At 45.8% G+C, this 25,315-nt stretch overlaps 1 protein-coding gene across 1 annotated transcript; it reads left to right on the forward strand.

Moving 5' to 3' along the window:
* Positions 1-880: 880 nt before the first annotated feature.
* Positions 881-25,142, forward strand: FANCI (FA complementation group I; the record flags this gene model as incomplete). Its single annotated transcript, XM_082005274.1, has 37 exons — positions 881-1,062; positions 1,196-1,268; positions 1,869-1,999; positions 2,412-2,568; positions 2,649-2,706; positions 3,162-3,203; positions 3,691-3,814; positions 4,746-4,831; positions 5,009-5,141; positions 5,409-5,501; positions 6,000-6,136; positions 6,962-7,142; positions 7,727-7,814; positions 8,376-8,506; positions 9,156-9,226; positions 10,132-10,246; positions 10,630-10,752; positions 11,861-11,929; positions 13,183-13,284; positions 14,086-14,265; positions 14,360-14,481; positions 14,883-15,047; positions 15,597-15,776; positions 17,108-17,271; positions 17,684-17,760; positions 18,213-18,329; positions 19,092-19,143; positions 19,715-19,842; positions 19,971-20,039; positions 20,168-20,255; positions 20,552-20,736; positions 21,359-21,415; positions 21,496-21,555; positions 22,250-22,336; positions 23,460-23,555; positions 24,118-24,243; positions 25,077-25,142. The coding sequence occupies exons 1-37, from the start codon at positions 979-981 to the stop codon at positions 25,140-25,142; spliced, it is 4,017 nt and encodes a 1,338-aa protein (XP_081861400.1). The 5' UTR covers positions 881-978.
* Between the last annotated feature and the right edge of the window lie 173 nt (positions 25,143-25,315).

Below are 25,315 nucleotides of genomic sequence, written 5' to 3' on the forward strand. Positions count from 1 at the left end.
CAGAGGGGACCTGTGCTCCCCTGGCCACCTTGTCATCCTGGCCATCCTGCTCATCGCAGATGAAATGGTTCGGCAGACTCACGCGCAACCCCTGGCACCACCACGCGGATGATTTGTCCCAGGAAAAGGAGTCTCGGGAGGGGTGGCAGCCCCAAGGGGACCCACCCCAAGGTGTTGTGGCCGGATCCCTTTGGGGATCTCTCAGCCAGGTCCGGTTATTCCCCTCCCCACGGCCCCTGGCCCTGGGCGAACCTGTTCCCCCTCACTCGGCAGCGTCAGCTCCCGCTCCCCCTGAGCACGGGGCTTGCGAAAGCTCCCATGCTGTGCTGGCACCGGATCCTCCGGCTAAATCCCACTGCTTAAAGGCGGGCTAAACCTCCTCGTGCGCCCAAGGCCACCCCTCGTGCCCCCCGGAATTAAGGGGTTTACTTGAAGGGATCCGCACCCCACGTGGGTGGCACTCGGAGGGGCCGGGTGCTGCTGCTGCGGGGTGGCCCTGAATGGACGCTTTGTGCGGAGTGACCCAGTCCCCCCACGGCTGTCTGCCCCACGTGCCTGCACCCCATGCTGCCTGCACTCCACATTGCCCTGTGCGCCATGTGCCTGCACCCCACACTACTCTGCACCCAATGCTGCCCTGTGCCCCATGCTGCCCTGCACCCTACCTGCCTGCACCTCACACTGCCCTGCTCCCCACGCCGTCCTACATCCCACACCACCCAGCACCCCACACCACCCTGCACCCCGGGCAGCTGCACCCCCGCCCCGGGACTCGAACCCTCAGCCTCCCTGGGTCGGCCGCGGTCGGCGGGAGCGGCCTGCGGCTGAGAGGGGAAGTGAGCGCTCGGGGGCGGGAACTGTTGCCCGGGTGACGGGCGGGCACTTCCGGGCGGGAATTTCGGGGTGGCGGAGCCAGGGCCGGGGGGTGGTGGCCGCTAGCAGCGCGTCCACGGCCGGGCCGGGCGGCTCCGCGGCCCCATGGCCCAGCGCATCCTGGCGCTGGCGGCAGAGGAGGCCCCCGAGCGGCTACAGGAGGCCCTGCAGAGCCTGGGGGAGAGTGAGGTGTGCGGGGCCGGGCCCTGTGCGCGGGAAGCGGCGGGGGTGCGCGGGCGGGCCCTGTCAGGCGGGCGGAGGCGGCCTCTCCTCGGGAGGCCTTGGGTGAGGTGCAGCTGACGGCGTCCCCTTCTCTCTGCAGATAAGCGATATGGTGACAAGGCAGGCGCTGAAGGGGAGGGAGATGGCAGCTTTGCTAAGAGGGATCTTCAAAGGTGAGTGACCTCAGAGCTGAGCTTTGGGGGGCGCGTAGGGAAGGGGGACCGCAGTCCCAGCCCCGCTGACTGGCCATGAGCCGGTGGGTTGCGGGCCGGCTGGGTGAGGTCAGCGGTCAGCAGCACAAGGAAGTGTCACTTTTGGCAAGAACCAGCCTGTCAGGGCTGTGACAGGGAAACGGGACATCCGAAAATAGATGCAGGGAAATAGGAAGCTGGAGTCACGTCTCTGTAATGAGCCTGTTGTAAGTGGGCTTTATTCTGGGGAGCCCTTGGGTACCTTGAAGTAGAACTGAGCTGGCCACCTGAAACTTAATTGCCAAGATAATTCTTCTCAGCATTTTGACACTTCCTGATCACAGGCAGCAGGTTGAGTGAGCCAGAGGGTATGATAACAGGGTTGAGTGTTTCAGCTATTTTACCCAGGAGTTTCTCATTTCCTGTGCTCTGTTTTTTATCTGTTTTGTCAGATAGATAAAATAGACTGACATGCAGTCAGGTGACAGTTTAGCCCTGCTAATTTCCTGTTGTTTAGAAACATGTTGTTACTTGCATAACTTTTTTTTCTATTCTTTGTTTTCTTTATTTTCTCATTATAAGGCTCCCCTTGTTCCCAGCAAAGCGGTGTTCTCAGGAGGCTTCAGGTTTACAAGCACTGTGTCCCGCTGGTGGAGTCAGGGGACCTGCATTTGAGCAAGGTGTCTGAGATCATAGGACTGCTGATGCTGGAGGTAGAAGCTTCTTGGGGCTGGCTTTCCTGGGTTCTGCTGGGTATCGGTTCACATGTCAATTGAGATACTTCACTAGGCCACTGAGGAAAATGATTTGTGTCCTTTGCATGGATCTGCCCTGGGCTAAGTTAGCTGGTATTGGAACTTGTTGCATGTGTAAATGTGATTATCTTTGGATATTTAGGCTTGGACTCAACACTCCAAACCTATAATTACATCAGCTTGTTTTACTGCTTTGTTCTATAAAGGACTGTATGAAATAGAGGTCTTGAGGCTGAATTCCCCTTTTAGGGGAACATTTCACTGTAAGAAATTTTGTCCTTTGCTGGGTTTTGGTGACGGTTTGGATGTATGTGTGGAATTCTCCTGTGCACTGCCTCAGGCTCTTTCATGTTGTTGCATCTTCTCCCAGGCTCGCCAGCTGCCAGGCCATGCGTTGGCTGAGCTTGCCACCCTGTTTGTTGATGTTATTAAAGGCGGCAGCCTGTCTAACGGGAAATCCTTGGAGCTGTTTTCCACTGTTCTCACTGCATTGGCCAGCTCAAAGGAAAGCCTGGCTTATGGGAAAGGTAACCCCTCTCAGTTCCTTCCCCCCAGCCTGTTCTCCCTTCCTCTGGAATCAGCTCCTGAAAGACTTTTGCTTTTTCAGGTGAATTGAATGGGGAAGAATTTAAGAAACAGCTGATAAATACCCTCTGCTCCAGCAAGTATGTACAACTCTGCCAGCTCTTAGTTACATGGCAAAACATTGTGTTTCATGGTGTGCTTTGAAAAAGACATCATGATAAGCTGCTTGTCACTGTCTATGTCCTGTTCATCTTTGAATCTGTGCCCTCCGTGGCAGTGTCTGCTCTGGCTGGGAAGGCAAGGGAACACCCTGTTCCCAGGTCTTGTAATAGTGTTGCATGAACTCATCTCTGGAAGTGCTTGTTTTTATTCTTTTCTTGGTATTTGTTATTGTGGGGGCTGGGGTAGTTCAGAACCATTATAAGTCTGGGTGGTTAGGGTGCCGGTGGTGATTTCTGGTGGAAATCTGGCTTTTAATCTTAATATCAGAACGTAACAGGGAAATGGTGACATTGAATAATTGTCTACAAGGAGGGAAAGGACAAGTGATAATTCTGCTTGCTCTCAATTTTCCAATATGTTTTTGTTTTACCAGGTGGGATCCTCGGAATGTAATACATCTTGCCAACATGTTCAGGTAATTCTTTGTCCCTTCAACATCAACGCTTTCTGGTGCTGTGGTCATGTCCGTGTCCTATTTCACATGTGGTTTGGGGCAAGTATGAATAGGTCTGACCATACCAGGCACAGCCCTGTAGATGGTTGGGTCCATGAACATCCACATCGGATCTATTTGGATACAAAACACAGCTGGGCAGGCATGCCCCAAAGACTGGTCATGGCATCATGTTTTTTATTCCATGTGTGAGTGAGCCTTGGCAAATTAACAATACGTTAATGAACAAGCATAATGTGGAGGAGTTCTAAGCACTGAAGGTTGAAGAGTGTCCTGGGACAGCGGAAGGGTATTGAGGGATCTGTGGCAACTGCTTCTGGTGAGGACTTTGGGAGCACTCGCTGTCTGTCTGTACATTAGGACCCTCTGTCTAGTTATGGGTTGAATCTGCTGTGGAATTCTGAAGGAAATTAGTGAAAATTATTAAGCTGTATCTTTGATTTAACAGGGATATTCCACTATCGGGAGAGGAGCTGCAGTTTGTAGTGGAAAAGGTCCTTAGGATGTTTTCCAAATTAGACCTGCAGGAAATTCCACCTGTGGTCTATCAGCTGCTGCTGCTTTCTGCAAAGGTAAAAGCTCATGGGAGCTGGCCTTCCCCTAGGTATATACCATGAGAAAAAAATATGTACTGACTGAGCTATAGGCTGGATTTTGGTGGGGATTCTGATTGTTCCCAAACTGTGCTGTGGGGAGCAGGACACAGCAGGACTCCAGAGGGTTTTTTTCTCTAACCCTCTAACTCTTCTAACCCTCTAACTCTAGCCTGAATAAGCTGAATGCTCAGAGGAAGATACAATCTTGATCTTCCTTGTGGGGAAAGAAGGAAACTTTTGGGAAATAAGGGATGAACATAGACCTAGCAGACAGCAGAGAGGATTGGGGTTTTTTTCAGCATTCTTAAGTGTGGTTTGGCTCACTCTCTGTGGTCTGCACGCTGTAATAATTGCTCAGGCAGTATGACTGTCTTCTGGGTTGTAGTCTGACTTGTCAGACTGTCAGAATGTCTCATCTCTCTGTGGTCTTACTGCAAGCAGAGGCTGCCAGTGACATCTCTGCCCTTTGACAGGGTGATCTGGCTCTTTTGCTTGCTTCATCTGTGACCAAATCAATGCCAAAATGTGTGTTATAGGAGGTCATTTGGGTCGACTGGCCAAAATGTATTGTTAGATTTAAGGTTAAGAGTTTGAAAGTCTCCCTAGTTGATTACAACATATAAAAGATCCTTTCTAATTAATGACTTAAATCACTTTAAAAAAAACAAAAAATCTGAGAGCTTCAGCTTCTTCCAACTCTTTGATAAGAGCAGTCAAGAGAAATGTGCAAACTAAACCAGAGGCACTTCATCTGGAAATGAGACACACAGGATCCTTCCCCCACCTCAGTGATTTATGAAAGGAAATGAAGGATACCATGGCATTTGTAATTGGTGTTGGAATAGAGTGCCATTCTCTGGGATACTGCAGGGTCTGCAGTGGCTTAATGTAATGTCCTGCCTTGCAGGGCAGCAAGAAGACTGTTTTAGAAGGAATCATCAGTTTTTTCAATCAGTTGGATAAGAGACAAAAGGAAGAACAGAGGGTTCCCCAGTAAGTTCTTTCTCTGTCATCCCCCTTCTTTACTCCTTGGGTATTTGTAGTCACCCTGGTCCTGCCCAGGGCTTCTTCAATTTGAACTGTCAAACCTTGTGCAAGTAAATCCTCCTTAATACATAATAAATTAATAATGGCATTGGATGGCTTGTTTTCTTCTGATAAATCTTACAGATCAGTGGACCTTGAGGTAGCCACAATGCCCCTAGATCAGCTCCGCCATGTGGAAGGCACCGTTATTCTCCATATCATCTCTGTTATCAACCTGGATCAGGACCTGGGAGAGGAACTAATTAGGCATCTGAAGGTACAATAAAGATGGAACAGGCACTGTTCTGGAAGGTGTTGAAGTAGGATTTTTAAAATCAACTTAATGGTTATCTTTAGAAGGGATTTAATTGTGTTTACAATCATGGTCATGTTCACTTTAGCAAGTGCTATGATATGTTTGAAGAGACATGTTTCTTTCTATACCATAACAGCAGTGTGATATTGGCCTGAGAGTTTCCCTGAACTCATGGAATACTGCAGTTGAAGATAACAAGCTTTCTGGCTGTTGCTTGCTGTTTTCTAGACTGAGCAACAGAAGGACCCTGGTAGAGCCCTGTGTGCCTTCAGCGTGGCTCTTTTGCTATCGGTTGCAGTAAAACACAGACTGCAAGAGCAGGTATGTGGGTGATAAGCCTGCAGAGAACTTCCATGTGGATGTACACTGCAGTCCTTGTAAAGGAAAGGAAGCATGGTTAAGTCATAGTTCCACTAGGATTATGCTTAAAATGGTTTCAGGATGCTCGTGAGGAGGCAGTTAGATCATTGGTACGCTGTAGTTTACTGAACACTATAAATGACCCCAGAGCAATATCAGAATTTTCTAGAGTGGTGATTCCTGTGAGTTGGTATTGTGGGATAAGAAGAAAAGCAGTGTCGTCTTTTTCTAATGTTTTGGCTTAGTGGTGGCCACCTGAAGTGCATCTGGCAGCAAGTTACTCCCCTTGAGGCACTTTGTGAGGTTGGTGTGTTTGTCCTGAGAAAGAAGTGAGTTAAGATTTTTGGCAGGCTGTACTGGAACTTGTGCTGTGGCTGGTGTTCTTACTGGAACATACCCAAGACTATACAGTCCCATTTAAAAGATCATTTCCTCACACCCAGTGATTTTATGTTCCAGATATTTGATTTCTTGAAAACATCAATCACAAGAAGCTGCAAGGACCTGCAGTTCCTTCAGGCCTCCAAGTTTCTGCAGGATTTGTTTCCTCAACAATATGACGTAACTGCTGTAATTCTGGAAGTGGTGAAAAATAGGTGAGTTGTTGCCACATGCTGCAGAACGCTCAATGGGCTTTGGGAGGGGGAGAGTTTCAGCCTTGCTAGAATGCTCTGGGATGCTAAATACTGCTGACCAGGTGCTGGCAGGGAACGGTGTCAAAATCAAACATTTTTATCCCAGTTTTATATATGTGAATTTAAAAAAGAAAAAAAAAAGGCAACAAAATGCAGCTGTATAAATCTGCCCCCTCTACCTCAAATCTCATCATCTGGTGGTACAAAGGACTAAACTGATCAGGACCCTACATGTTTCTTACTGGTAAAGCAGCTGACAGTATGAGTCATGCTGCCGACTGTAGTTTGTGTTCTGATTAAGGGATGAGTGAGGTTCATTATTTTCTTCCCCCACATGGTTATTCCTTTAAACATCCTGTGGGATAGGTCTGTGATCTGTCACCACTTGTCCTGTAGTTTGATGTGAGGCATTCCTCTTCTGTCTTCCTCTTTGACTTCGGGATCAGTAGGATATTTGTGCATCCTGACTGTAGCCTAGCATCATGTTCAAATCAGACCTGAGTGCACATCATTCCCCATAGCAAGGAAACCTTTGGTCTGGAAAGGAAGTCTGATGGTTTGGAGAACCAGGACTGCAGGACGTGTTGTGCTGAGCACCTGTCCCTCAGCCTAAAGACAGTCATGGGGCTGTGAGGAATGTCATCGTCCCTGGCATGATCAAGCATCTCTCACTGCTTCTTTGGACCCTGGAATGACTGCAGAAAATTTTACTGTAGACTGCTCTAGATCTAAAGCTTTTCTGTGATTAAGTTGTCTCTTTTCTGGTCTGTTTAATGTTTTCCTCAGTGCGTTTGGCTGGGACCATGTTACTCAGGGCCTGGTGGATCTCGGCTTCAGCCTAATGGAATCATATGAACCAAAAAAGCCCTTTGGAGGAAAAGCTGCTGATACTAGTTATGGCCTTTCAAAAATGCCAGCCCAGCAGGCTTGCAGACTGGGAGCGAGTATCCTGCTGGAAACGTTTAAGGTAGTGTATGTTTTGGAGAGTTTTTTTCTGGGGGGAGAGGGAACTCTGTTCTCTCTTGGTAAATGGTGTCAAAACCTTGCCTGACGTATCCATCTTGAGCGTTTTACAAACAATACTAGATTTAGTGCCCTATTTGCCCCTGTCCAGCTGGAAGAGGCCACCCTCATAAAGACCTAATCCTACTCTGTTCCAGCTACCATGATACTTGTGTAATCCCTATTACAGTTTCCAAGAAACTGCAGAGAATGTAGAGAAACTCAGGGGTACAAAGAAAATCTGACAGAGGTGGGATTGAAACCAGCAGCTTCACTGAAGTGGTAACTTTGCATCCCACAGACCATTTGACCCATTATGTTCCGAGTGTACTGTGTGTGCCTCACTGATGTGCTGGTTCTGATTGGACTGTGATGAAATCTGGATCAATCTGTGTGAATTTAGCTGAAAGGGGACTTCTGGCAACCATTCCCAGCTTACCTGTTGGATCTGGATTTGCTTTGTACTGCACAATGCCTGTGCTGTGAGGTACAGGAATATCTTAAATTCATGTAGGGTTTTATTTTTATTTATTGTTCTTTCTCTTTCAGGTTCATGAGCCCATCAGAAGTTATATTCTTGAGCAGGTCCTGAACAGAGTCCTCACAAAAGCAGCATCTCCTGTCAGTCACTTCATAGGTAACAGGAAAGAGACAGAAATGTGTTCTGCTTTGTGGACACTCAGAAAGTAGCTTCTCAGAACAAGTTCTTGCTGAAGTGACCCGAAGCCAAGAAAATTGGTTGTTGTTTCCCTCTTACTGAGGTGTCAGCTGCATCAGATTACCTTGTATTCATTGCAGGTGAAAAACATGTTTGCAGGCAGTTGCCATGGAATAGCTGACACATAGAAAGCTGGTATCCATCAGTCAGGAACTTGTTACATGTTCCTAGCCTTGCCTTCCTCCTTGTCCTTGGGCAAGTGCTTGGGAGTAGCTGGGGCTGCCGAGAGGCCTGTGCTGCAGCCTCTTCTCCTGTACCTCAGTGCCCTCTGGTGGGGTGAGGCCCTGCAGCCGGATTGTGAGTGTTTTACACTTTGTGCCTGCAGCAAAGCTCAGATTTTCGATGCTCATCCTATCATGACCTCTCCATGTAATGAAAGGGCTTTGATTATTCTATAATTATGAGCTCTATAGTCATCTTTTGCTCAGACTTTTCTGGCCCCTTGGCAGCTGCTCCTTCTTTTGTCATTTTATTTTTCAGACTTGCTGTCCAATATTGTTGTGTCTGCTCCTCTTGTGCTTCAGACTTCATCCTCCAAAGTCACAGAGACCTTTGACAATCTGTCCTTTCTGCCCATTGACACAGTGCAAGGGCTTCTCCGGGCAGTACAGGTAAAGCTTTGCATTTCTCTATGAATATCCTTGCTAGTTTAGTTCCAGTGACAGCTCTAGGCCACAATTATATGCATGATCTAATAACCCTCCTCATAAAATAAGCCTTCATACTCTGCTGTATGTTGTGCAGTGTAGCATGGAACTGTTCTTCAAGCATGAATTTGCATGTGCCCTCTAGCAAAAAGCGTATGGTGCGGTCTGGCGTGGTACCGAAACTGCTCTGTGCTGACCTTTCATCTGGAAGATGCCCAGATGCTGCACAGTGTAGAAAACTAAGTATACAGTGTTTAGCTGAACAGCTGTAGCTGTCACGTTGACTTTTCTCCTTCCAAGCTCCATGTCAGTATTTCTTTTTGCCTGGGCTGAGATATTGCCCAGCATTAAATTTTTACCTGCTTTGTCCAATCTGGGACAGTTCTTATCCCAAACCTTTGCACTGTGTCCTCACTAACCTGCTACGGTGTCTCACTGCTACAGCTCTCTGGGTTTAATTTTATATTGTTTTAAAATATTTTGGTTTTCCTGCTGTACTGATGACAGTATTGGAAATGCAGGGCCAGATGGGCCTGAGGAAGATGAGCTCATACGCCCCAAGGGCTTGGCATGCCTTAATGCTTTTCTCTCCAAAGCATATCTTCCTTTCCAGCCTCTGCTCAAAGTCAGCATGTCGGTGAGGGACTCCCTGATACTTGTTCTCCAAAAAGCTATCTTTTCCAGGTAAGCTGGGAAGGGAATTCTCTGACAAGATTTCTACAACTCATTTATGATTTTGGAGCAGAAGTATTTTTTGTTTTGCCCAAGTGTCGTCTTACTATGTTCTTGCCATAACTAGGGTGGTGACATCTCCTACCCCTTTAGCCTTGGACTGTAATACAGTTACAGCTGTACCAAACTGAGACACAAATCCCAACCCCCAGCTGAATGAGCTTTGGAAATTTAGAAAGCTGTTTGGAACTGTAAATAAGTAGGCAAAATTAAAACCAATTCTGACGTATGTCTACATGGCTGAGTACATCCAGATGCTAGGGAGAGTCTGGAAGGAACCACTGATCAGAATGCTGAGCTGATCCTTACAAGGTGGTAGAGAAGCAGGCTTGTTGTCTTGGTAATGCTTTGAGCAAACCATCCTGCTGTCTTCATAATGCTGTGATTGTAGACTGGATTTTGTTGGGCATGAATGAATACAGAATTCATTTAGGATTATTATTCAGGGCAAGAGACTCGATCTTGGGAAAGACCCGGGGTTTTGGTGAGCAAAGCAAAACACCAGCTTTTTGTGAGGAATTTTCCAACTCTGAGAAGAGCTCTGTGAGACACTCCTGTTCCAGTTTTCAGAGGATGTGTAACGCTTGCATCTCGGCCTGGGGCTCTCCCTCGGTGTGAGCATTGTGAAGGCAGAAAGGAAGTTGAATGTTGAGAGAGTTGTAGAGCAAGGGAGTTTCCAGAAAACTTCCAGGCTCCCCACTTGTTTGGGACTGTGCTGCCCTCTTGGGGAATACAGTTCCACTGGGCCCAGTCACTCTGTGGACCCTTTTTCATTCTTGAGTTGATCTTGTATTTACTGCTGAGCTTCTTGCTTCCATTTTTCCTTATGCTTCTCTTTTCTCACCCCTGACTCACAGGCAGCTTGATGCTCGTAAAGCTGCGGTTGCTGGCTTTTTGCTTCTGTTAAGAAACTTTAAGGTTTTGGGCAGCTTGTCCTCTTCCCAGTGCAGCCAGGCCATTGGTGCCACTCAGGTAAGTGCTGTTCTGCAATCCCTGGTGTGGACTTACGAGACAGTCTCATGTCTAATACACACTGCTTGAAACAACTCAAGAGTGGAGTGTTTCCCCAAAATGAAAATATAACTTCAGTAAAGATTAGTCCTGGAAGAAAAGCTTTGGAATGCAGTGTGCACAAGGAGCTGGCCTAGGGATGTTGCCTCTCGGAGTCGTTCTCTCTTACAGCACCAGTATTCTGGGGAGTATTCACACTGCTCCATGATGATGATAAAGAGCCTGGCAGCACACTAAGGACTGTTTCAGTGATTGTTTAGGGGCCAGGCCCCTTATCACCTTGTGTCTGTGTTGTGATATTTGAGAATTGTAACCAGTATAATGTGACTAATATTCCCTCTCAGGTCCAGGCAGATGTTCATGCCTGCTATAATTCTGCAGCTAATGAGGCCTTCTGCCTTGAAATCCTGGGCAGCCTGAGGCGATGTTTGAGCCAGCAAGCAGATGTTCGACTCATGTTATATGAGGTAAACAAGGTTTCTTCAATCTCCTTTTAAACAGCGACTAACACTTCTGTAGTCTGGTTGTACTGTAGCCCCAGGTAAATAATGATCACATTATTGTGGAAAACAGCCTATCATCTCAGTTACGTTCTTCATGGGACACATGTACCAAGGACTATTTTTTTTTTTTTTTCAATCCTTCTGCTTTTTATTTTGGATCATTATAAGCCCAAAGACACATTGATACATCTTCCTCATCTCACACATTGCTTAAGAGCAAAAATATGTCAAAGTCTCACTTCCTGTGGTGTGCCCTAGGAAATGGGAAACGAGTTTGATGCCCAGTGAGGAGGAGTGTTATAAGAGGCATTGGATAGATAGAGAGTTGCTGGGAATTAATGATGGGGTCCAAAGAAAACCCTGACTGGACAGTATGGGGAAACTTCCTTAGAGACTGCATAGGAATCTGTCTTTCTCCTCTTCCTTTTGCAATTTTCTATAAAGGTTTGTCTGTCCCTTAGATTTCTTGTGACAAATGGCCTAATATAAAGAGCCATTTTGGGGTGTGTATCTTCACTCCTGAGGTAACCGTGGGATACCACCTTGAGGGGAAAAAAACCCAAACAAACATTCAGGTCAGTTGTTTCCTTCTTGACTTGGTTGGACTGACCTTTGGTTAGTCGCAAGCTTTGGGTATGTTTGTCACTGTTGCTATAAGACTTGTGCTTGCTTTATCCATCCACTGAGTTTTCTCAGTCTGAAGGACTTTTTGCCTCCTACAGCTTCCCCACTGGCTTATTTTGCCTTTGAAGCAGGATTTCACAGTTTGAAGTTGAATCTAGTGCTAGTGTTAAATAGCAGTGAAAGTCACTCTGGGCTTCATGCCACCGCTGCTAGGGAGATACAGCTTGTGAGAGGGCCTCTGTGAGGAAATTCATACTCTTTCTGATTCATACCTTCTTTCTGTGGTGCCTTTGCTTTGCCAGGTATGGGGTTTTACACTGAGCACATTGCTACTTCCTCATGGGTCCTTGCAGTGCCAAAGGGTCGTTGCTGTCTTATGATGCCAACTTATGCATGCGGTTCATTTCTTCGTTGTGTAAGCCAACTTGTCCTTCCTTCCTGTCTTCAGGGTTTTTATGATGTCCTTCGCAGGAACTCCCAGCTGGCCAGCTCTGTAATGGAAACTCTCTTGTCCCAGGTAAAGTACTGTTCTGTAGTGTGGCTGCAGGGACTCGTAAGAATTCTGCACTGCAGCCAGTATAGCAAACAATTCAGGTTAAACATTAGGAAAATAGTTCTCCCTTACACTGGAAACATGTTTAAGCGCTGTGCACTTCTCTAAGGAGATGTTCAAATCCCTGCTACATTGAGAGAGCAGACTAGGTAAATGGCTGGAGACTGGTTCATATCCTGTCACAGAGTGGAAGAGAAAGGATCTCTTGGAGCCTTTTCCAACCCTTCTTTGCTGCAAGAAGTGTGATGCCCAGAGAAGTGCTTTGTGTGCTCCCTGTTCCTTAGCAGTGCACAGAAGTTATCTTCCCATACTTCCCCAAGGATGTATGCTGACACAGTACTTATTATTGCTGTCCTCCCATCGGGAGAATACCCAAGTCCATGTAGGATCTGGGAGGATTAACTCATCCCCTAACATTGTTGCTCGTGGCAACAAGACAATCGCATTTCCTCAATCCATTGGACAGGCTGTGCTTTCTTTGAGACAAGTAATTTTCTTCCCTTTAATCATCTGTAAAGTTCATGCTGACTAATTCCAGCTTTCCTGTGACAGTATGGGGTCTGAGAAGGGAACGTGAACAGAGCCAAGGCAGCTTTTGGGAACAGAGCAGAGGGCACTTAATGGGAACTTGGTGTAAATGTATACAATTTTATAGCATCATTATATGTACAACTTTCCCTATTCAGTTCTGTTCCTATATCAGTACTCAGAGCATATCCCCTTCCAGTGGGGTGCCAGACAGCCAGGAATTGGTGCAAGCATGGTCTCTCATGGATTTGTTTTAGTGCCAAGCATAGCCTCCATAACTTTCTACACCCTTAGACCAGGAAGCAGGATGCCATAGCAGGGCCGAGTATTCAGTATGGATGCTGGGCAGGAGCAGTTATGTCTCCTCACTCTTTAAAGGACGGGTAGCACTGCAGCTGAAGTGCAAGTGATGTTGTGTATTGAGGCAGCACAGCAACAAGTGGTCAGATAAACTTGTTTTAGGGCAGTGACTTGCCCTGGCTGAGAGGTACATGAGCAACTCAAGGAGGGATTTTAATTACTAATAGAGCAGATGACATGGCTTGGGTACATGTATAGTCCCTTTATCATAGTGCCAGTTTTCCCTCTGTAGAACGGAGTACAAAGATTATAAAATTCTCTATTGAAACAACCTAAGAGGCTCAGTTACCAACTAACTGCTTATTTTTATTTCTTGTTTACTGTGACAGATAAAGCAATATTACTTGCCCCAGCCAGACCTCCTGCCTCCACTGAAACTTGAGGGATGTATTATGGCTCAAGGAGATCAAATCTTTCTGCAAGAACCACTGGTAAGAGCTATATTGGCTGGCCACATCTGTTCCATAGCATTTTAGTTGTGCTGCTACATGAGCTGAATACTTTGTGTTTCTTCAGCCTCTTTTAGCCTGGAGCAATTCCTTTAATGACAATAGAGCTGGGCATCTCACCCTTGCCTCAGGCTCTCTATTAGAGCTCCGTTAGCAAAGTGGTTTGGGGAACCTGTGTGAAAAATGCTCTAGGAACAGTATAGTTCTGATATCCTCTATTGAGCTCAGTCTGGGTTTTTTTCCTCCAACTTAATTCCGCATAAAACAGTTGTTCAGTGTGTGTGTAGCAGAGGGAGGAATCTTCCCTTTGGTTTTGCTCCTTTGATGTTGTTGGAGATGAGACCTCAATGATTCATTGGATTTCTGAAGGAACAAACTCAAATTCATCATTTTGTTTTCCCTTAAAGAAGCTTCTGTGCTGTGCTGCTGTAGCACACCCAGGAAAGCAGCAGACACTTCAGGTAGAGCGAGCGCCCTTTTGGAAATTCCCTTTTCATCTCCTTCAGCAGTTGAGGTAGCTGGGTTGAGGGAGCAGTTAAGTCTTTACTTCCTTTATAGGCAAGCTCAGGCAGACAACGTTGTCTGAAGCTAGAACTGGGTAGCTGTGTGCAGGATTACAGATCCCCTCATTCTGGGAATGAGGCATATTCTTGAGACTCACGTGAACCTCCGAAAGCAGCTATGGCTCTTTGCATCCAACTATAATGTATGGCCTTGGTCCACTTCTGCCAGTGACCTCCAACTCTGGAAGGCTGAGTGTGACTGTGTGGCTGCTTTCTTCAGGCCCATCTGCTCTGCTGTATCCAGCACTGTCTTGCCTGGTATAAGAGCACTGTGCATCTATGCCAAGGAGATGAAGATGATGATGAGGAGGTGGATGTGGGATTTGAGCAAAACTTTGAAGAGATGCTAGAATCTGTCACACGACGAATGATCAAGAGCGAGTTGGAAGACTTTGAACTGGTAAATCAGATTTTCAGTTTGACTCAGTGGAAGAAGACACTGAGTTCTTCTCAGGTTTTGAAAAGATTTTTTACTTGTTTCCTTTACCTCTTAGGATAAGTCGGCAGACTTTTCTCTGTCTTCTGGTGTTGGTGTAAAGAATAACATCTATGCCATCCAGGTGATGGGAATTTGTGAGGTACTGATTGAGTACAATTTCAACATAGGGAATTTCAGGTAAAACATCAAATCTTATCCTCCAGCACTAGCTGTGCTATACTGTGCCTTGCTTTTCAGAGTACAGACTCATTGCAAGCACAGAATAATAGTGCCAACACAGAATCAGAATGATGTTTTCTGAGTGTGAGTGCCTTGTGGCACAGATGTTCACAGAACCTTGGGGAGTATCTTCCTTTTGAATGTCATGTGTTGTGGGATATGTGATGTTGACATTTTGTAGGAGAGCAAGTCAAGGAGGTATGGATGAGCTATGCACTGTTAGGGGGGCAGGGAGATGTCATATGACAAGGTTTTATCATTTAGAAAGTGTCATTGTGTAATTTGGCAACTGAAGCTTCAAATGGGAAACTTACAAGACTGGATTGTCTCCATTAATGCTTTCTACTACTTTATTGCAGTAAGAACAAGTTTGAGGATGTCCTAGGCTTGTTTACATGTTACAACAAACTCTATGAAATCTTGAAGGAGAAAGCTGGAAAGAACAAATCTACCTTGGGCAACAAAACTGCACGGAGCTTCCTGTCCATGGGTTTTGTATCTACTCTGCTCACAGCTCTGTTCAAGTGAGAAGCTGTCGTATCTGGAGAAGCTTTAAGGCCTATTCATAAGCTGCTTTTGTGGTGTCTGTATGCTGGCTGTCTTGTGCACTGCATACACAGTACAGGCATTTTCATTTCTGTACAAAGCACGCGTGCTAACAGCACTTATTTGGAGAGCATCATAGTCCAGGCAGCAACTGTAGCCGTGCTATTCCTGGTATTGACAAACCAGCTTTCTTGGACCTTGCTTATGACTTGCAAGACCTTGGAGAGTCTCTGCTCTTCCCGTCCTGTGCCATTCCCAGACACCAAACTCCAGTGTTTGAGCTCCAGTCCTCTATGGAACAGAGCTGGGCATCAGTCTGAACATGTTGGTTAGACAGCCTGGAGAGGCTGGTAGAACTTTATCCTCCAAGTGTTTGCTACAAGCTACCAAAACAAAGGGTCTCTTCCACCCTGAATTCAGCCAGTGATTTAATTTGTAAATGCATATTTAGATTTTGAATCTCATAGGCCATCCCTGTGCTTTTTCAGTGCATCCTCAATTCTCTGACAGTGTTCTTGATTCTTCAGGGACAATGCCCAAAGCCATGAGGAGAGCCTAGCGGTTCTGCGCTCCAGCACAGAGTTCCTGCGCTATGCTGTCAGTGTAGCTCTGCAGAAGGTACAGCAGCTGGAGGAGACAGGACAAACTGATGGACCAGATGGACAAAATCCTGAGAAGATGTTTCAGAACCTCTGCAAAATCACACGGTGAGTCACTGTGGCACCTGAAGATACCAGCCCTAAAAAGCAGCAATGCAGTTTGGGGATTTTTGATTCTCAGGTAGGTTTTTGAAAGAAGAATGCAGTCTATAACTGTTTCAGACAGTTATTATTACTGGGTTTGAGATCATTGCTTTTCTTTGCTCCTGAGAAATCAAGTGCAGGCACTATAGTTTCTGTGCCAGAGTGAGTGATACAGCTCTAATAACAATACTTGTCCTGGAAGAACCAAACGCCATCAAACTCTCATTTTCAGCCTCTTTCTGACTTTTGGCTCATCGTTCATTGTCACAGAGGAGGTAGGATGGTTACAGGCTGGATTCTTGAGGCCTCCGCGATGCAAGGAAGTTAAAATTCACTTCTAGATACAGTATAACACAGATGTAAGAGGGACACAATCTTTAGAAAATGTTTGTTTGGGACTTTTGAAAGATGCTTGAAGATATTCATGCATCTAATCCTTTGGAAATCCAAGAATGTTAAGCATCTAAATGTCTTTTGGGATCTAGGTCATATCTGCATGGGGTCTTTTCAGATCCCACTCAGCAGAGAGCACAAAATGCAAATTACCCCTGCCATGAATAATGCCTGTTTTGTGTCTCGCCCCAAATAATAGAGGCTATTTTTTTTGCAGTCATTAGGACTACATGTGAGCTACATGTTTTGCGTGATTGGACATTGAAATAGAATAAGATCATCTGTGCAGGCAACAGAACTAATGAGAAGAAAGGAGAGGGAGCAAAAAAGGGAAGAAGTGGGCTTAGGGGAGCAGAAAAAAGATGTTTGCCTACAAATAGAAAAGTCTCCTTTGGGCCAAACAATTTTGCTTTCTTCAAAGCTTTTCACTTTGCTTGGCCTGCCTTTACCTTTCTGATTTTATTTATATAGAGCCCAATAGAGATATCTGACATTTCACAGATTCAAGCTGCCAAGAGAAAAGCTCTTTTTGTCACTGACAGATTTGACACCAGTGGTCAGTGCTTGGGTAGTCTGAGACAGAAGGAAGGCCAGGTGGAAGAAATGAGTGTATAAAGATGGACTTGAAATGGGATTGGAAGGTCCCTTGGCACCTGGAAAGAATTAAATTATTTAGCTGTGCAGGAGGAATGCAGTAGCTATTTTGCTGATATTGAAACAAAATCTTCTTAAAAGTGGATCTCTTCTCCCTCTGCTTTCCTGTAGGAAAAAGACCATCCAATTTAGTTATATTAAAAATACGATACTAAGAGCAGAATCTGGGATTAGCCCTGTTCTAGCTCTTGCACTGTGCAGCCAGTTTTACTGGAGCATGTGATGTTAACTCCTCTCCAATCCCCTAGGGTTCTGCTTTGGAGGTACACTTCGATTCCCACTGTTGTTGAAGAGTCAGGGAAGAAGAAGGGCAAAAGCATTTCACTTCTGTGCTTGGAAGGTTTGCTGCGGATCTTCAACACGGTGCAGCAGCTGTACACTGCAAGGATACCCCAGTTTCTGCAAGCCCTGGGTAGGCATGTGGTACAATTCTACTCTGGGTTTCAGCCCATGTGTGGGCAGTTAGGGACCCAGCACCCTTACCTAGTGCCTCTCCCAGTAAGTAGGGAGAGGACTCTGCTCTTTGTCTCTCGGTAACAAGGTGGGCTTAGTAGCATTGATTTTCATGCCAGACGCCAAGTTCCAGAGATATATCTACCTGCTTTTATAGAGCTCTCAGTCTGTCAGCAGAGGATAGTTGGGGTCTGATACAGCATTCATCTGTTTCAAGTTTTCCTTTAACACATTTTTCCGCTCACCACAGCTTTGCAGTCTCTATTCCTCCTCTAGCTGTGAGCAGTTGCAGTCTTTCCTACTTTTGGAAATAAATCCTATATTCTGCTCTTGGCATTTAGGTTTTTTCTGCACTTCTCTGTCTCTGCCAGATATTACTGATGGTGACGCAGAAGAAACGGATATTAATGTCACGGAGAAAGCTGCCTTCCAGATCCGACAGTTTCAGGTAAGTACCACTGTGTGCTGCAAGTGTTCCAAAGCACTGGTAATTCTGGCAGAAAATGCTGCTAGCTCTCTGTTACTTGACTACAGGATTGAGTATGTGATAGCAACCGTCACACTGCTTCACTGGCAGTTCAGGGAAGTTTCTGATCCCTAAGGAAATCTTCTTCAGGGTGCTGTGCAGAGCTGGATTGAAGTGCACATGTATTTACAGAGCTGTAAGGTCCTTCAGAGCAGCATAAACTTACCTGAGTATTGTAAAAGTCACACTGAATCGTATGTGGGCCTCTATGTAAACACTCGTAACAAAAAACAGGACTCGCTCTTTAGTCGAGTCCTCTTTCTATATTCTTTGTCATTCTCATTGTTGCTGATTCCTTTGCTGCCGCTTCTGATTATTTGCCTCTTAAAATGGCCCTGCAACAAGCATGCACACTCTTTCCTTCCCATCATCAGAGGTCCTTGGTGAACCAGTTCAGCAGTGCTGAAGATGACTTCAACTCCAAGGAAATGCAGTCACTCATCACCGTTCTCTCCACTTTGTCCAAACTCCTGGATCCAGCCTCTCAGCAGGTACTTCCCAACCTTCACGGGGTAGCGGGGATGTGTATAGTGGCCATAGGTCTGGGTAGAAGATTATCAGACTGGACTGACTTTTGAGGGCTTTGACATGTGTGCGTGGTCTCCCTTCTCTGCAGACCAAACCATGTCTAAGTGACAGTTTGGTTATGTTATCAAGCATGCTCCTGTCAAATCCCTGCAAGGACAGTTAGGAACAAGTTGTCTTCCCACTCCGCTCCTGCATGTTCTGATCCTGCCTTTGGGCACCTGGAGTCTGACTGACTTGTTTGCCTGAGCAGGGACTCCTAACAAAGCCTTGATGGGGTATGTCTTCCACATGGGAATAGAGCCAAAAAAGGCCAGCAGACTTATGACTGGTCCAAACTGGCCGAGTGCCTAATTCCTTCCATGCAAGGAGGCATTTTCTAAAGTGGACTAGAGGTGCCTCATTTTAACAAGCTAGGGACAGCACTCAAAGTGTGCCAGAAGTCTGGAGTCATCATTTACCTTAAATTAAATGGAGCTGTTACTCTGTCCAGGGGAATGTATAGCCATTCCCCTGTGCTGGATCTCAGCTTTTTAATTGTTAGTAGGTTAAATGTCCCTTGTGGAACTTCACAGAGCTTGGCTGGATGCCTTTCTGCCAGAAGGGGCCTCTGCTGGTCTCCCTTTGCTGTGATTCATTGTCTTGAATTTTTGTATTATTTTTATATTATTAGTTTTGTGCTTTGAATTCTGTTTCAAAGCCATAATATCTTTGCTCCCCTTATGCAGTTCCTTCAGTTCCTGACTTGGACAGTCAAAATTTGTAAAGAAAATGCTGTTGGTAAGTATGCTTTGGGGAACATGTTTAGATGTGATGTCAGGTCTGATATTAGACCCTTAGGTGCTCTGCTGTTGCCTGTCCTGTTTTTAACTCTCTGTTACATTCAGGTCCCATTCTGTGGCAGATTGCCATGACTTTGTGGCTATTGCCACCAGTGTTAGGGTAGAAACTCCATCTCTAAATATTGGCTTTGCTGGAGAAAGAGAAGTCACTTACTCAACTTTTTTCCCTTGTTATTTAGTACATCTGTTGCTCAAATATGGATTTATACTCTGGAAAGATACTACTCTTCCAGAGTTTGTATTGCACTTCCTCAGCACTTCTTGTCATCATTTTTCTATGAGCTGAGGACACTGGCTCCTGTGTGCCATACTTCTCCTTGCAGTATTATATGGGATGCCCGATGTTGTAAACTCTGCTTTTTTAACTGCGGTACTTTGGTAGGATTTTCATCTACTGTGTATTGTTTCTGGGAATGCAGACTGTTAAATCCATACTGAATATGAGACTTTCACTCACTAGGGGAGCTCTGCACCTGATAATGTATCATTTTCTTTTCCCTTCCACACAGAGGATATTGCTTGCTGCAAGGGTTTGCTGTCTCTGCTCTTCAGTCTCCATGTTCTGTACAAGAGTCCTGTCAGTCTGCTGCGTGAACTTGCACAAGACATCCACGCTTGCCTGGGAGACATAGATCAGGTACGATGCAGAAGCAGCCTAACTCCTTATCACTTAGTGCTGTCAGGTGCAAACTGAGAGATCTGGTGCAAACTGTGACAGCAGGTTAAGTTTTACTTGCCAGAATTTGTTTTCTCTCTTCCAACCAGGATGTAGAAGTGGAAAGTCGGTCCCATTTCGCCATAGTGAATGCCAAGACTGCAGCCCCTACTGTCTGTGTGAGTCAAAATAGCATGTACAGAACAACCTGTAGCGTCCAGGGCTACTCTGGTACAAGTGGCTTATGGATTCCTGTTGTGCCAAACTCCCCCAAGAACCTCTTTTGTTATTGGTGTTTCTGTCTTAGCTGCTGGTTCTGGGTCAGGCGGATAAGGTCCTTGAAGAGGTTGATTGGCTTATCAAGAAACTTTCCAGTCTGGGATCAGACACATCAGGTGATGAAAGTATCCCATTCTTTACACCTTTTGTTAAAAACAGACGACGATATAGAGCAAAAAGATATTTCAGGGTTTTGATGTAGCATCATCTGAAGGCAGGTTAAACTCTCCCTTGAGCTGGTTCAACATGAACAATGTAAGATAGTGTTGTCACAGAATCCCTCCAGTGATTATTTTCCCTGTGCCATATGGTGCTTTGTGCACCAGATGCAAAGGTGGTCTTTTGTGCCTCCCACCTGCATAAATGGATTCATTAAACACACATTCACCAGGTATTCTTCTCTTTCTTCTAGAAGACTCTTCTCAGGCATCAAACCAAACCCAGGCTCTGGAGAAAGGTGTAATTCTCCAACTGGGAACTCTGCTGACAGTTTATCATGAGCTGGTACAGACAGCACTCCCTGCAGGGAGCTGTGTGGACACACTGCTGAGAAGTCTCAGCAAGACGTATACAATTCTCACCTCCCTCATCAAACATGTGAGTGCTGCTCTGCTGACAGTGGGCTGGCTGCGATCTAAAAACTCTTTCTCCATCTGCTACAGCGAGCTCATAGTGACCCCTGGCAGCAGCTATGCTCAGGACTGGGCTGTTGATCTCTTGAGTCCTTATTCTGTTGGCTTTCAGGCCCTCAATTTCATGACCTTTCTGCAGCAGTGATAGCTGTACCAGTGGAGATAAAGGAAAGCTTCTCTCCAGCTAAATTTGGCTGCACATGGCTTGGAGTGGCTCTTTCCAGTGTATCTTGTAGGTTCCTCTGCATGCAGCTGTGTGCCATAATGAATGGCACTAGCAGTGTTCTCACAGTGCTCAGCAATCTTGCCCTTGCCACTCATTCCCATCTAAGGCTTGAAGCATCAGACCCGGGGGAACTGGGCCACGAGAACAGACCAGTGGAGCTAGTTTGAGACAAGGTGGTGAATTCCCCCCTTACTGCTCTCTCAGCTCTGGAATGCAGACATGGCACTTGGGATATAGCAAGCCACTGGGGAGGATGGTTCTTGCGAATCCTGCTCTCCCCACTGTGCCGTTGGACGAGCTGCTTTGAGCCCTGCTTGGAAACAGCATACCTAGAAGAAACTTTCTTATGTTTTCCTTGCAGTATATCCAAGCTTGCCGCAGCACCTCGAATACGATTCCAGGAAGGCTAGAAAAGCTGGTGAGTGTGAACGAATTGCTGGGTGAAATGACTCATTGCCTTGAGTTAGGAGTAACACCAACCTCTCTGCTGCTTTGCAGGTGAAGCTCTCAGGTTCCCATTTGACCCCACAGTGTTACTCATTCATTACTTATGTACAGGTAAGGCCTGTACTGTTAGTCTCTCAGATGCTGAGTGGTGTATCAGCTGCAATACATGGGCGTCTTTGGGGTTTATTAATCTTCCTGACATGATTTGAGTTTCTTATATTTCAAGCTTTACTGTATCAAATAATAGTAGAAGACATTCCAGCACCATTGGGACCAAGCATGTTGATTTCTGCTTGAGCAGGGATGGAAGACTGTTTGGGGAGCTGGTTTTTAGCTTTTATTTTCCCCTTCTCTGTTCACGTCATTTCTGGGGGGATGAGATTAATACTGCTGTTAACGACAATGGCAAATAAAGGTCAACAACACTGCAGTAATCACAGCGTACAGTAATGTGGGTGCCAAACACTGCAGTACTGAAGATGGGATTTAGCTGTTTGGAGAGCAATTGGGTGCTTGAGTGAGGAATTACAGGACAGACATGGCATATTGGGGAAGGAAGAGTCCTCTCCTGGGGACTTCTCACACATTCGTATTTTTGTGTGTATAATTATATGTATCAATTATCAAGCTTTGTTCTTTTTTTGGACATTACCCCCAATTCCATCCTTCTTCTTGTATCACTATTTTTCTGTCCTCCAGCTGGCAATGCTGTTAGCTGGCCAGAGCAGACTTCTCTGGCCTTGCTCAGCTGGCCTTTCTTCCCTGCTTACCCTCTAATGCCACATCTTTTGGCATCCTCCTTCAGAACATCCACAGTGAGAGTTTAAGCTTTGCAGAAGAGAAGAAAAAAAAGAAGAGAGAGGATGAAGCTGCTGCAATTGCCACAGTCATGGTAAGATTGACTCACTCTCTATTAGAACATGGGCTGCGTTTGAACTTGGGATCGTACCTCAATGTTTGTGTTACCTGTTGGCTTCACCAATGACAAATTGTTATCTGGGCCTTTAAGTAAAAATCTAATTTCTTCTACCTTAACTTTAGAGAAAAGCTTAAAAAAAAAAAACAAACAACAAAAAACCCAACACCAAACCCTTCACTAAACACAGTCTAAAGGCCCACAGGCATGAAACAAAGTTAAAGTCTGGATAGCCTGTCTTGTCTGATATTTTATCATTTGGCATAAGCTATGAAATTACAGAAATGGGCTCATTTATTGGAACCAACACTGCACACTGTTTCAGTGTTTCTTATTTTTGTCAGTACATTTAAAGATAAAGTAGTGGATTCCACTAAAGTAATGCAGTTGAGAATGGCTGATTTGGCTGAGAGCAAGTGCGCAGGCCGCCAGGTTCCTGGCCTTTTACGTCCTTTGTTTGTGCTCCCAGCCAGCATTCCCTCTGTCTCGTCAGTTGTCCCAGACATTCATACGATGTTAAGGGTTTAAAAGCCACAAGCATGATCTTCCTAGCTATTCCGTGTGTGTGTGTGGAAATGGGCTGAGATGCTGGTCCTTTTGCCACTCTATCAGCATGTGGAACAAACATCAGTAGTGTTAAATAAACAGGGAAAAAATATGGTGTAACAGCAATGTGCTTCCAATGCTGGAAGGCATATGCTGGTGCTGCCTTTGCAGAGCGGGACCAGAAAAAGTTTTGCTGTGATGGCTGTTAGGCTTATCAGGGCTGTGGACTGCAGGCAGAGTACAAAACAGTATCTGGGAGAGCTTCACTGCAGAACCATCGTGGGAGTCAATTTAAAACCAGTAACAAAACGGGCAAGGCTTGGTGGGGCAGGTCTGGTAAGGATCAAGGTTACTGAAGAGACTTTTCTAAACTGGAGTGGTTGGGGTCTTCATGTCATGCTACAGCATCGTTGTCTTTTGGGGGAACTAAGCTGCCACTATGGGTGCTACATTAGTGCCATAGCTGGGATGTTTGTCAATGCTGACAGTACAAGGGAATCTTCAGGCTATTTACTTCCAAATCTGACCTTTCCCCCTCCTTTCTGCATTTCAGGCTAAGGTGCTTCGGGAAACCAAGCCAATCCCAAATCTGATTTTTGCAATAGAGCAATATGAGAAGTTCCTTATCCACCTCTCCAAGAAATCAAAGGTAATGCAAAGCAGAGCTCTTCTGTGACCTGAATTCAGTGGAACAGGGGCATGGTGGAGGGCTATTGTAAAAGGTGGAACACCAATCTCCACTGCTGCTGAAATTAGGAGATTGTAAGAACCTTACCCCTCTTTCAGCCTTTGCCCAATACTACTGTGTTGCTGTCACACTGATACCAGCAGCTGTCAACAGCAGTACTGCCTGTGACCTGGCACTGCATGGGGTTTGGCTGAGCAGAAGCTTACACATCTCATGCCAGCTTTCCTCACCCCACTCCCCCTGTCTGTTTCATAAGCAGGAGAGAAGTGTACCACGATGAGGTACTTACTACACAAGAGTGAGAGTAACTGGTAATCACTGGGCTTTTAGGAAAACATAAATGGGCCACTGGATTGCATGGGGGCAGGTGCTTTTTCACCTACCTTTTGCTTCAGTCCTGCATCATTACTGTGATGGACTTGGCCCCAGAGCTGTGCAAAAGGATTAGGCAAGGTAGAAAACGAAAATTAAGATGCTAACAGCATAATGACCTCTCCCCCTCATTTCACCTTGGTTGCTGCAGGTGAACTTAATGCAATATATGAAGCTAAGCACCTCCCGGGACTTCCGCATCAATGCATCCATGCTAGACAGTGCGTTGCAGGAGCATAACACAGAGGATGCTGAAAACGAGCCAGACAACGACCAGGTCAGATCTCATTTAGCAGCTTTTACTGATAGGTTCCTCCCTCTTTTCAGGCCAACTGTATTTGAGCTGTGCAGGTGTATGTAAAATCAGGACAGTCTGTCTTCCTGGGGTTAGCTCTCACTTTAATACTAAGCTGCTACAAAGGAGTGAACAGTTAGTCTGGCCACTGTTCCCTATGCTCCAGCCCTCTGCCTTGAGACACCTTTATTTCCATGCACCAGTCGACTGTACCCCTGGTCTTAGGGAAGTGAGACTGCTCTTAAGGCCTTGTTGTTTGTCTCAGCAAGCAGAAAGGTCTGTTGGTGTTACCTCTGAGGACCTACAGGCTGGCCAGGCTCAGACCTTTGCAGAATGATGCAACATGGTTTTGCATCCAGGTTAACTTCTGTAAATAAACAGCTGACAGGGCAAACTCTGCAAGACACCATTCTCCTCAGCCTCATCTCCTTGACTAGATACTGTTGGTGAAGGCAGTGCAACCTGTGCTGGACAAAAAAAGAAATAGACCATTTACTTTGATTGTCCAGGTTTTTATTGGTGCTTCTGTCCCTATTTTCCTCAGTATTTCAGCAAGCCAAAACCCAGCACAAACAGTCCCTGTCCTGTGCCATTGATAACCTGTGGTCTAAGTTCCAGCATGAACTGGGGGGGGGGCCTACAGGAAAAGTCTCAGTGGGTGAGAGGAACCCCATATTCAGGTCATTTTGTTAGGGAGAAAAAGAACACTAAATCCTGTTCTGCACAGCTGGTTTCTTGCTTTAGGTAAACATTCCTTAGACTAGTCACACAAAAACAATCACACTCTTCCCTGCTACTCTCCCTCCCCCCTCTAGAGTAGCACAGCAGAGCAAACAGATGAGAACCAGGAACCCAAAAAGAAGAGACGGCGAAAAAAATAAAGCTGGGGTTGCCACTTTCAGCTCCGTGGCAGAGTCACCTTGGTCTTGGGAGAACTGTGTGTATGGAGATGGTGGTTTGTTGTTTCTCTTGCCAAATAACTTACGACGACTTCTTTCACGGGCATGCAAGCAGTGACTCAGGCTACCATCTCAGGTTTTACAGCTGGGTGCTG

The sequence above is a fragment of the Phaethon aethereus genome (genome assembly GCF_964289735.1).
Source record: "Phaethon aethereus genome assembly, chromosome: 12".
Taxonomy (NCBI): domain Eukaryota; kingdom Metazoa; phylum Chordata; class Aves; order Phaethontiformes; family Phaethontidae; genus Phaethon; species Phaethon aethereus.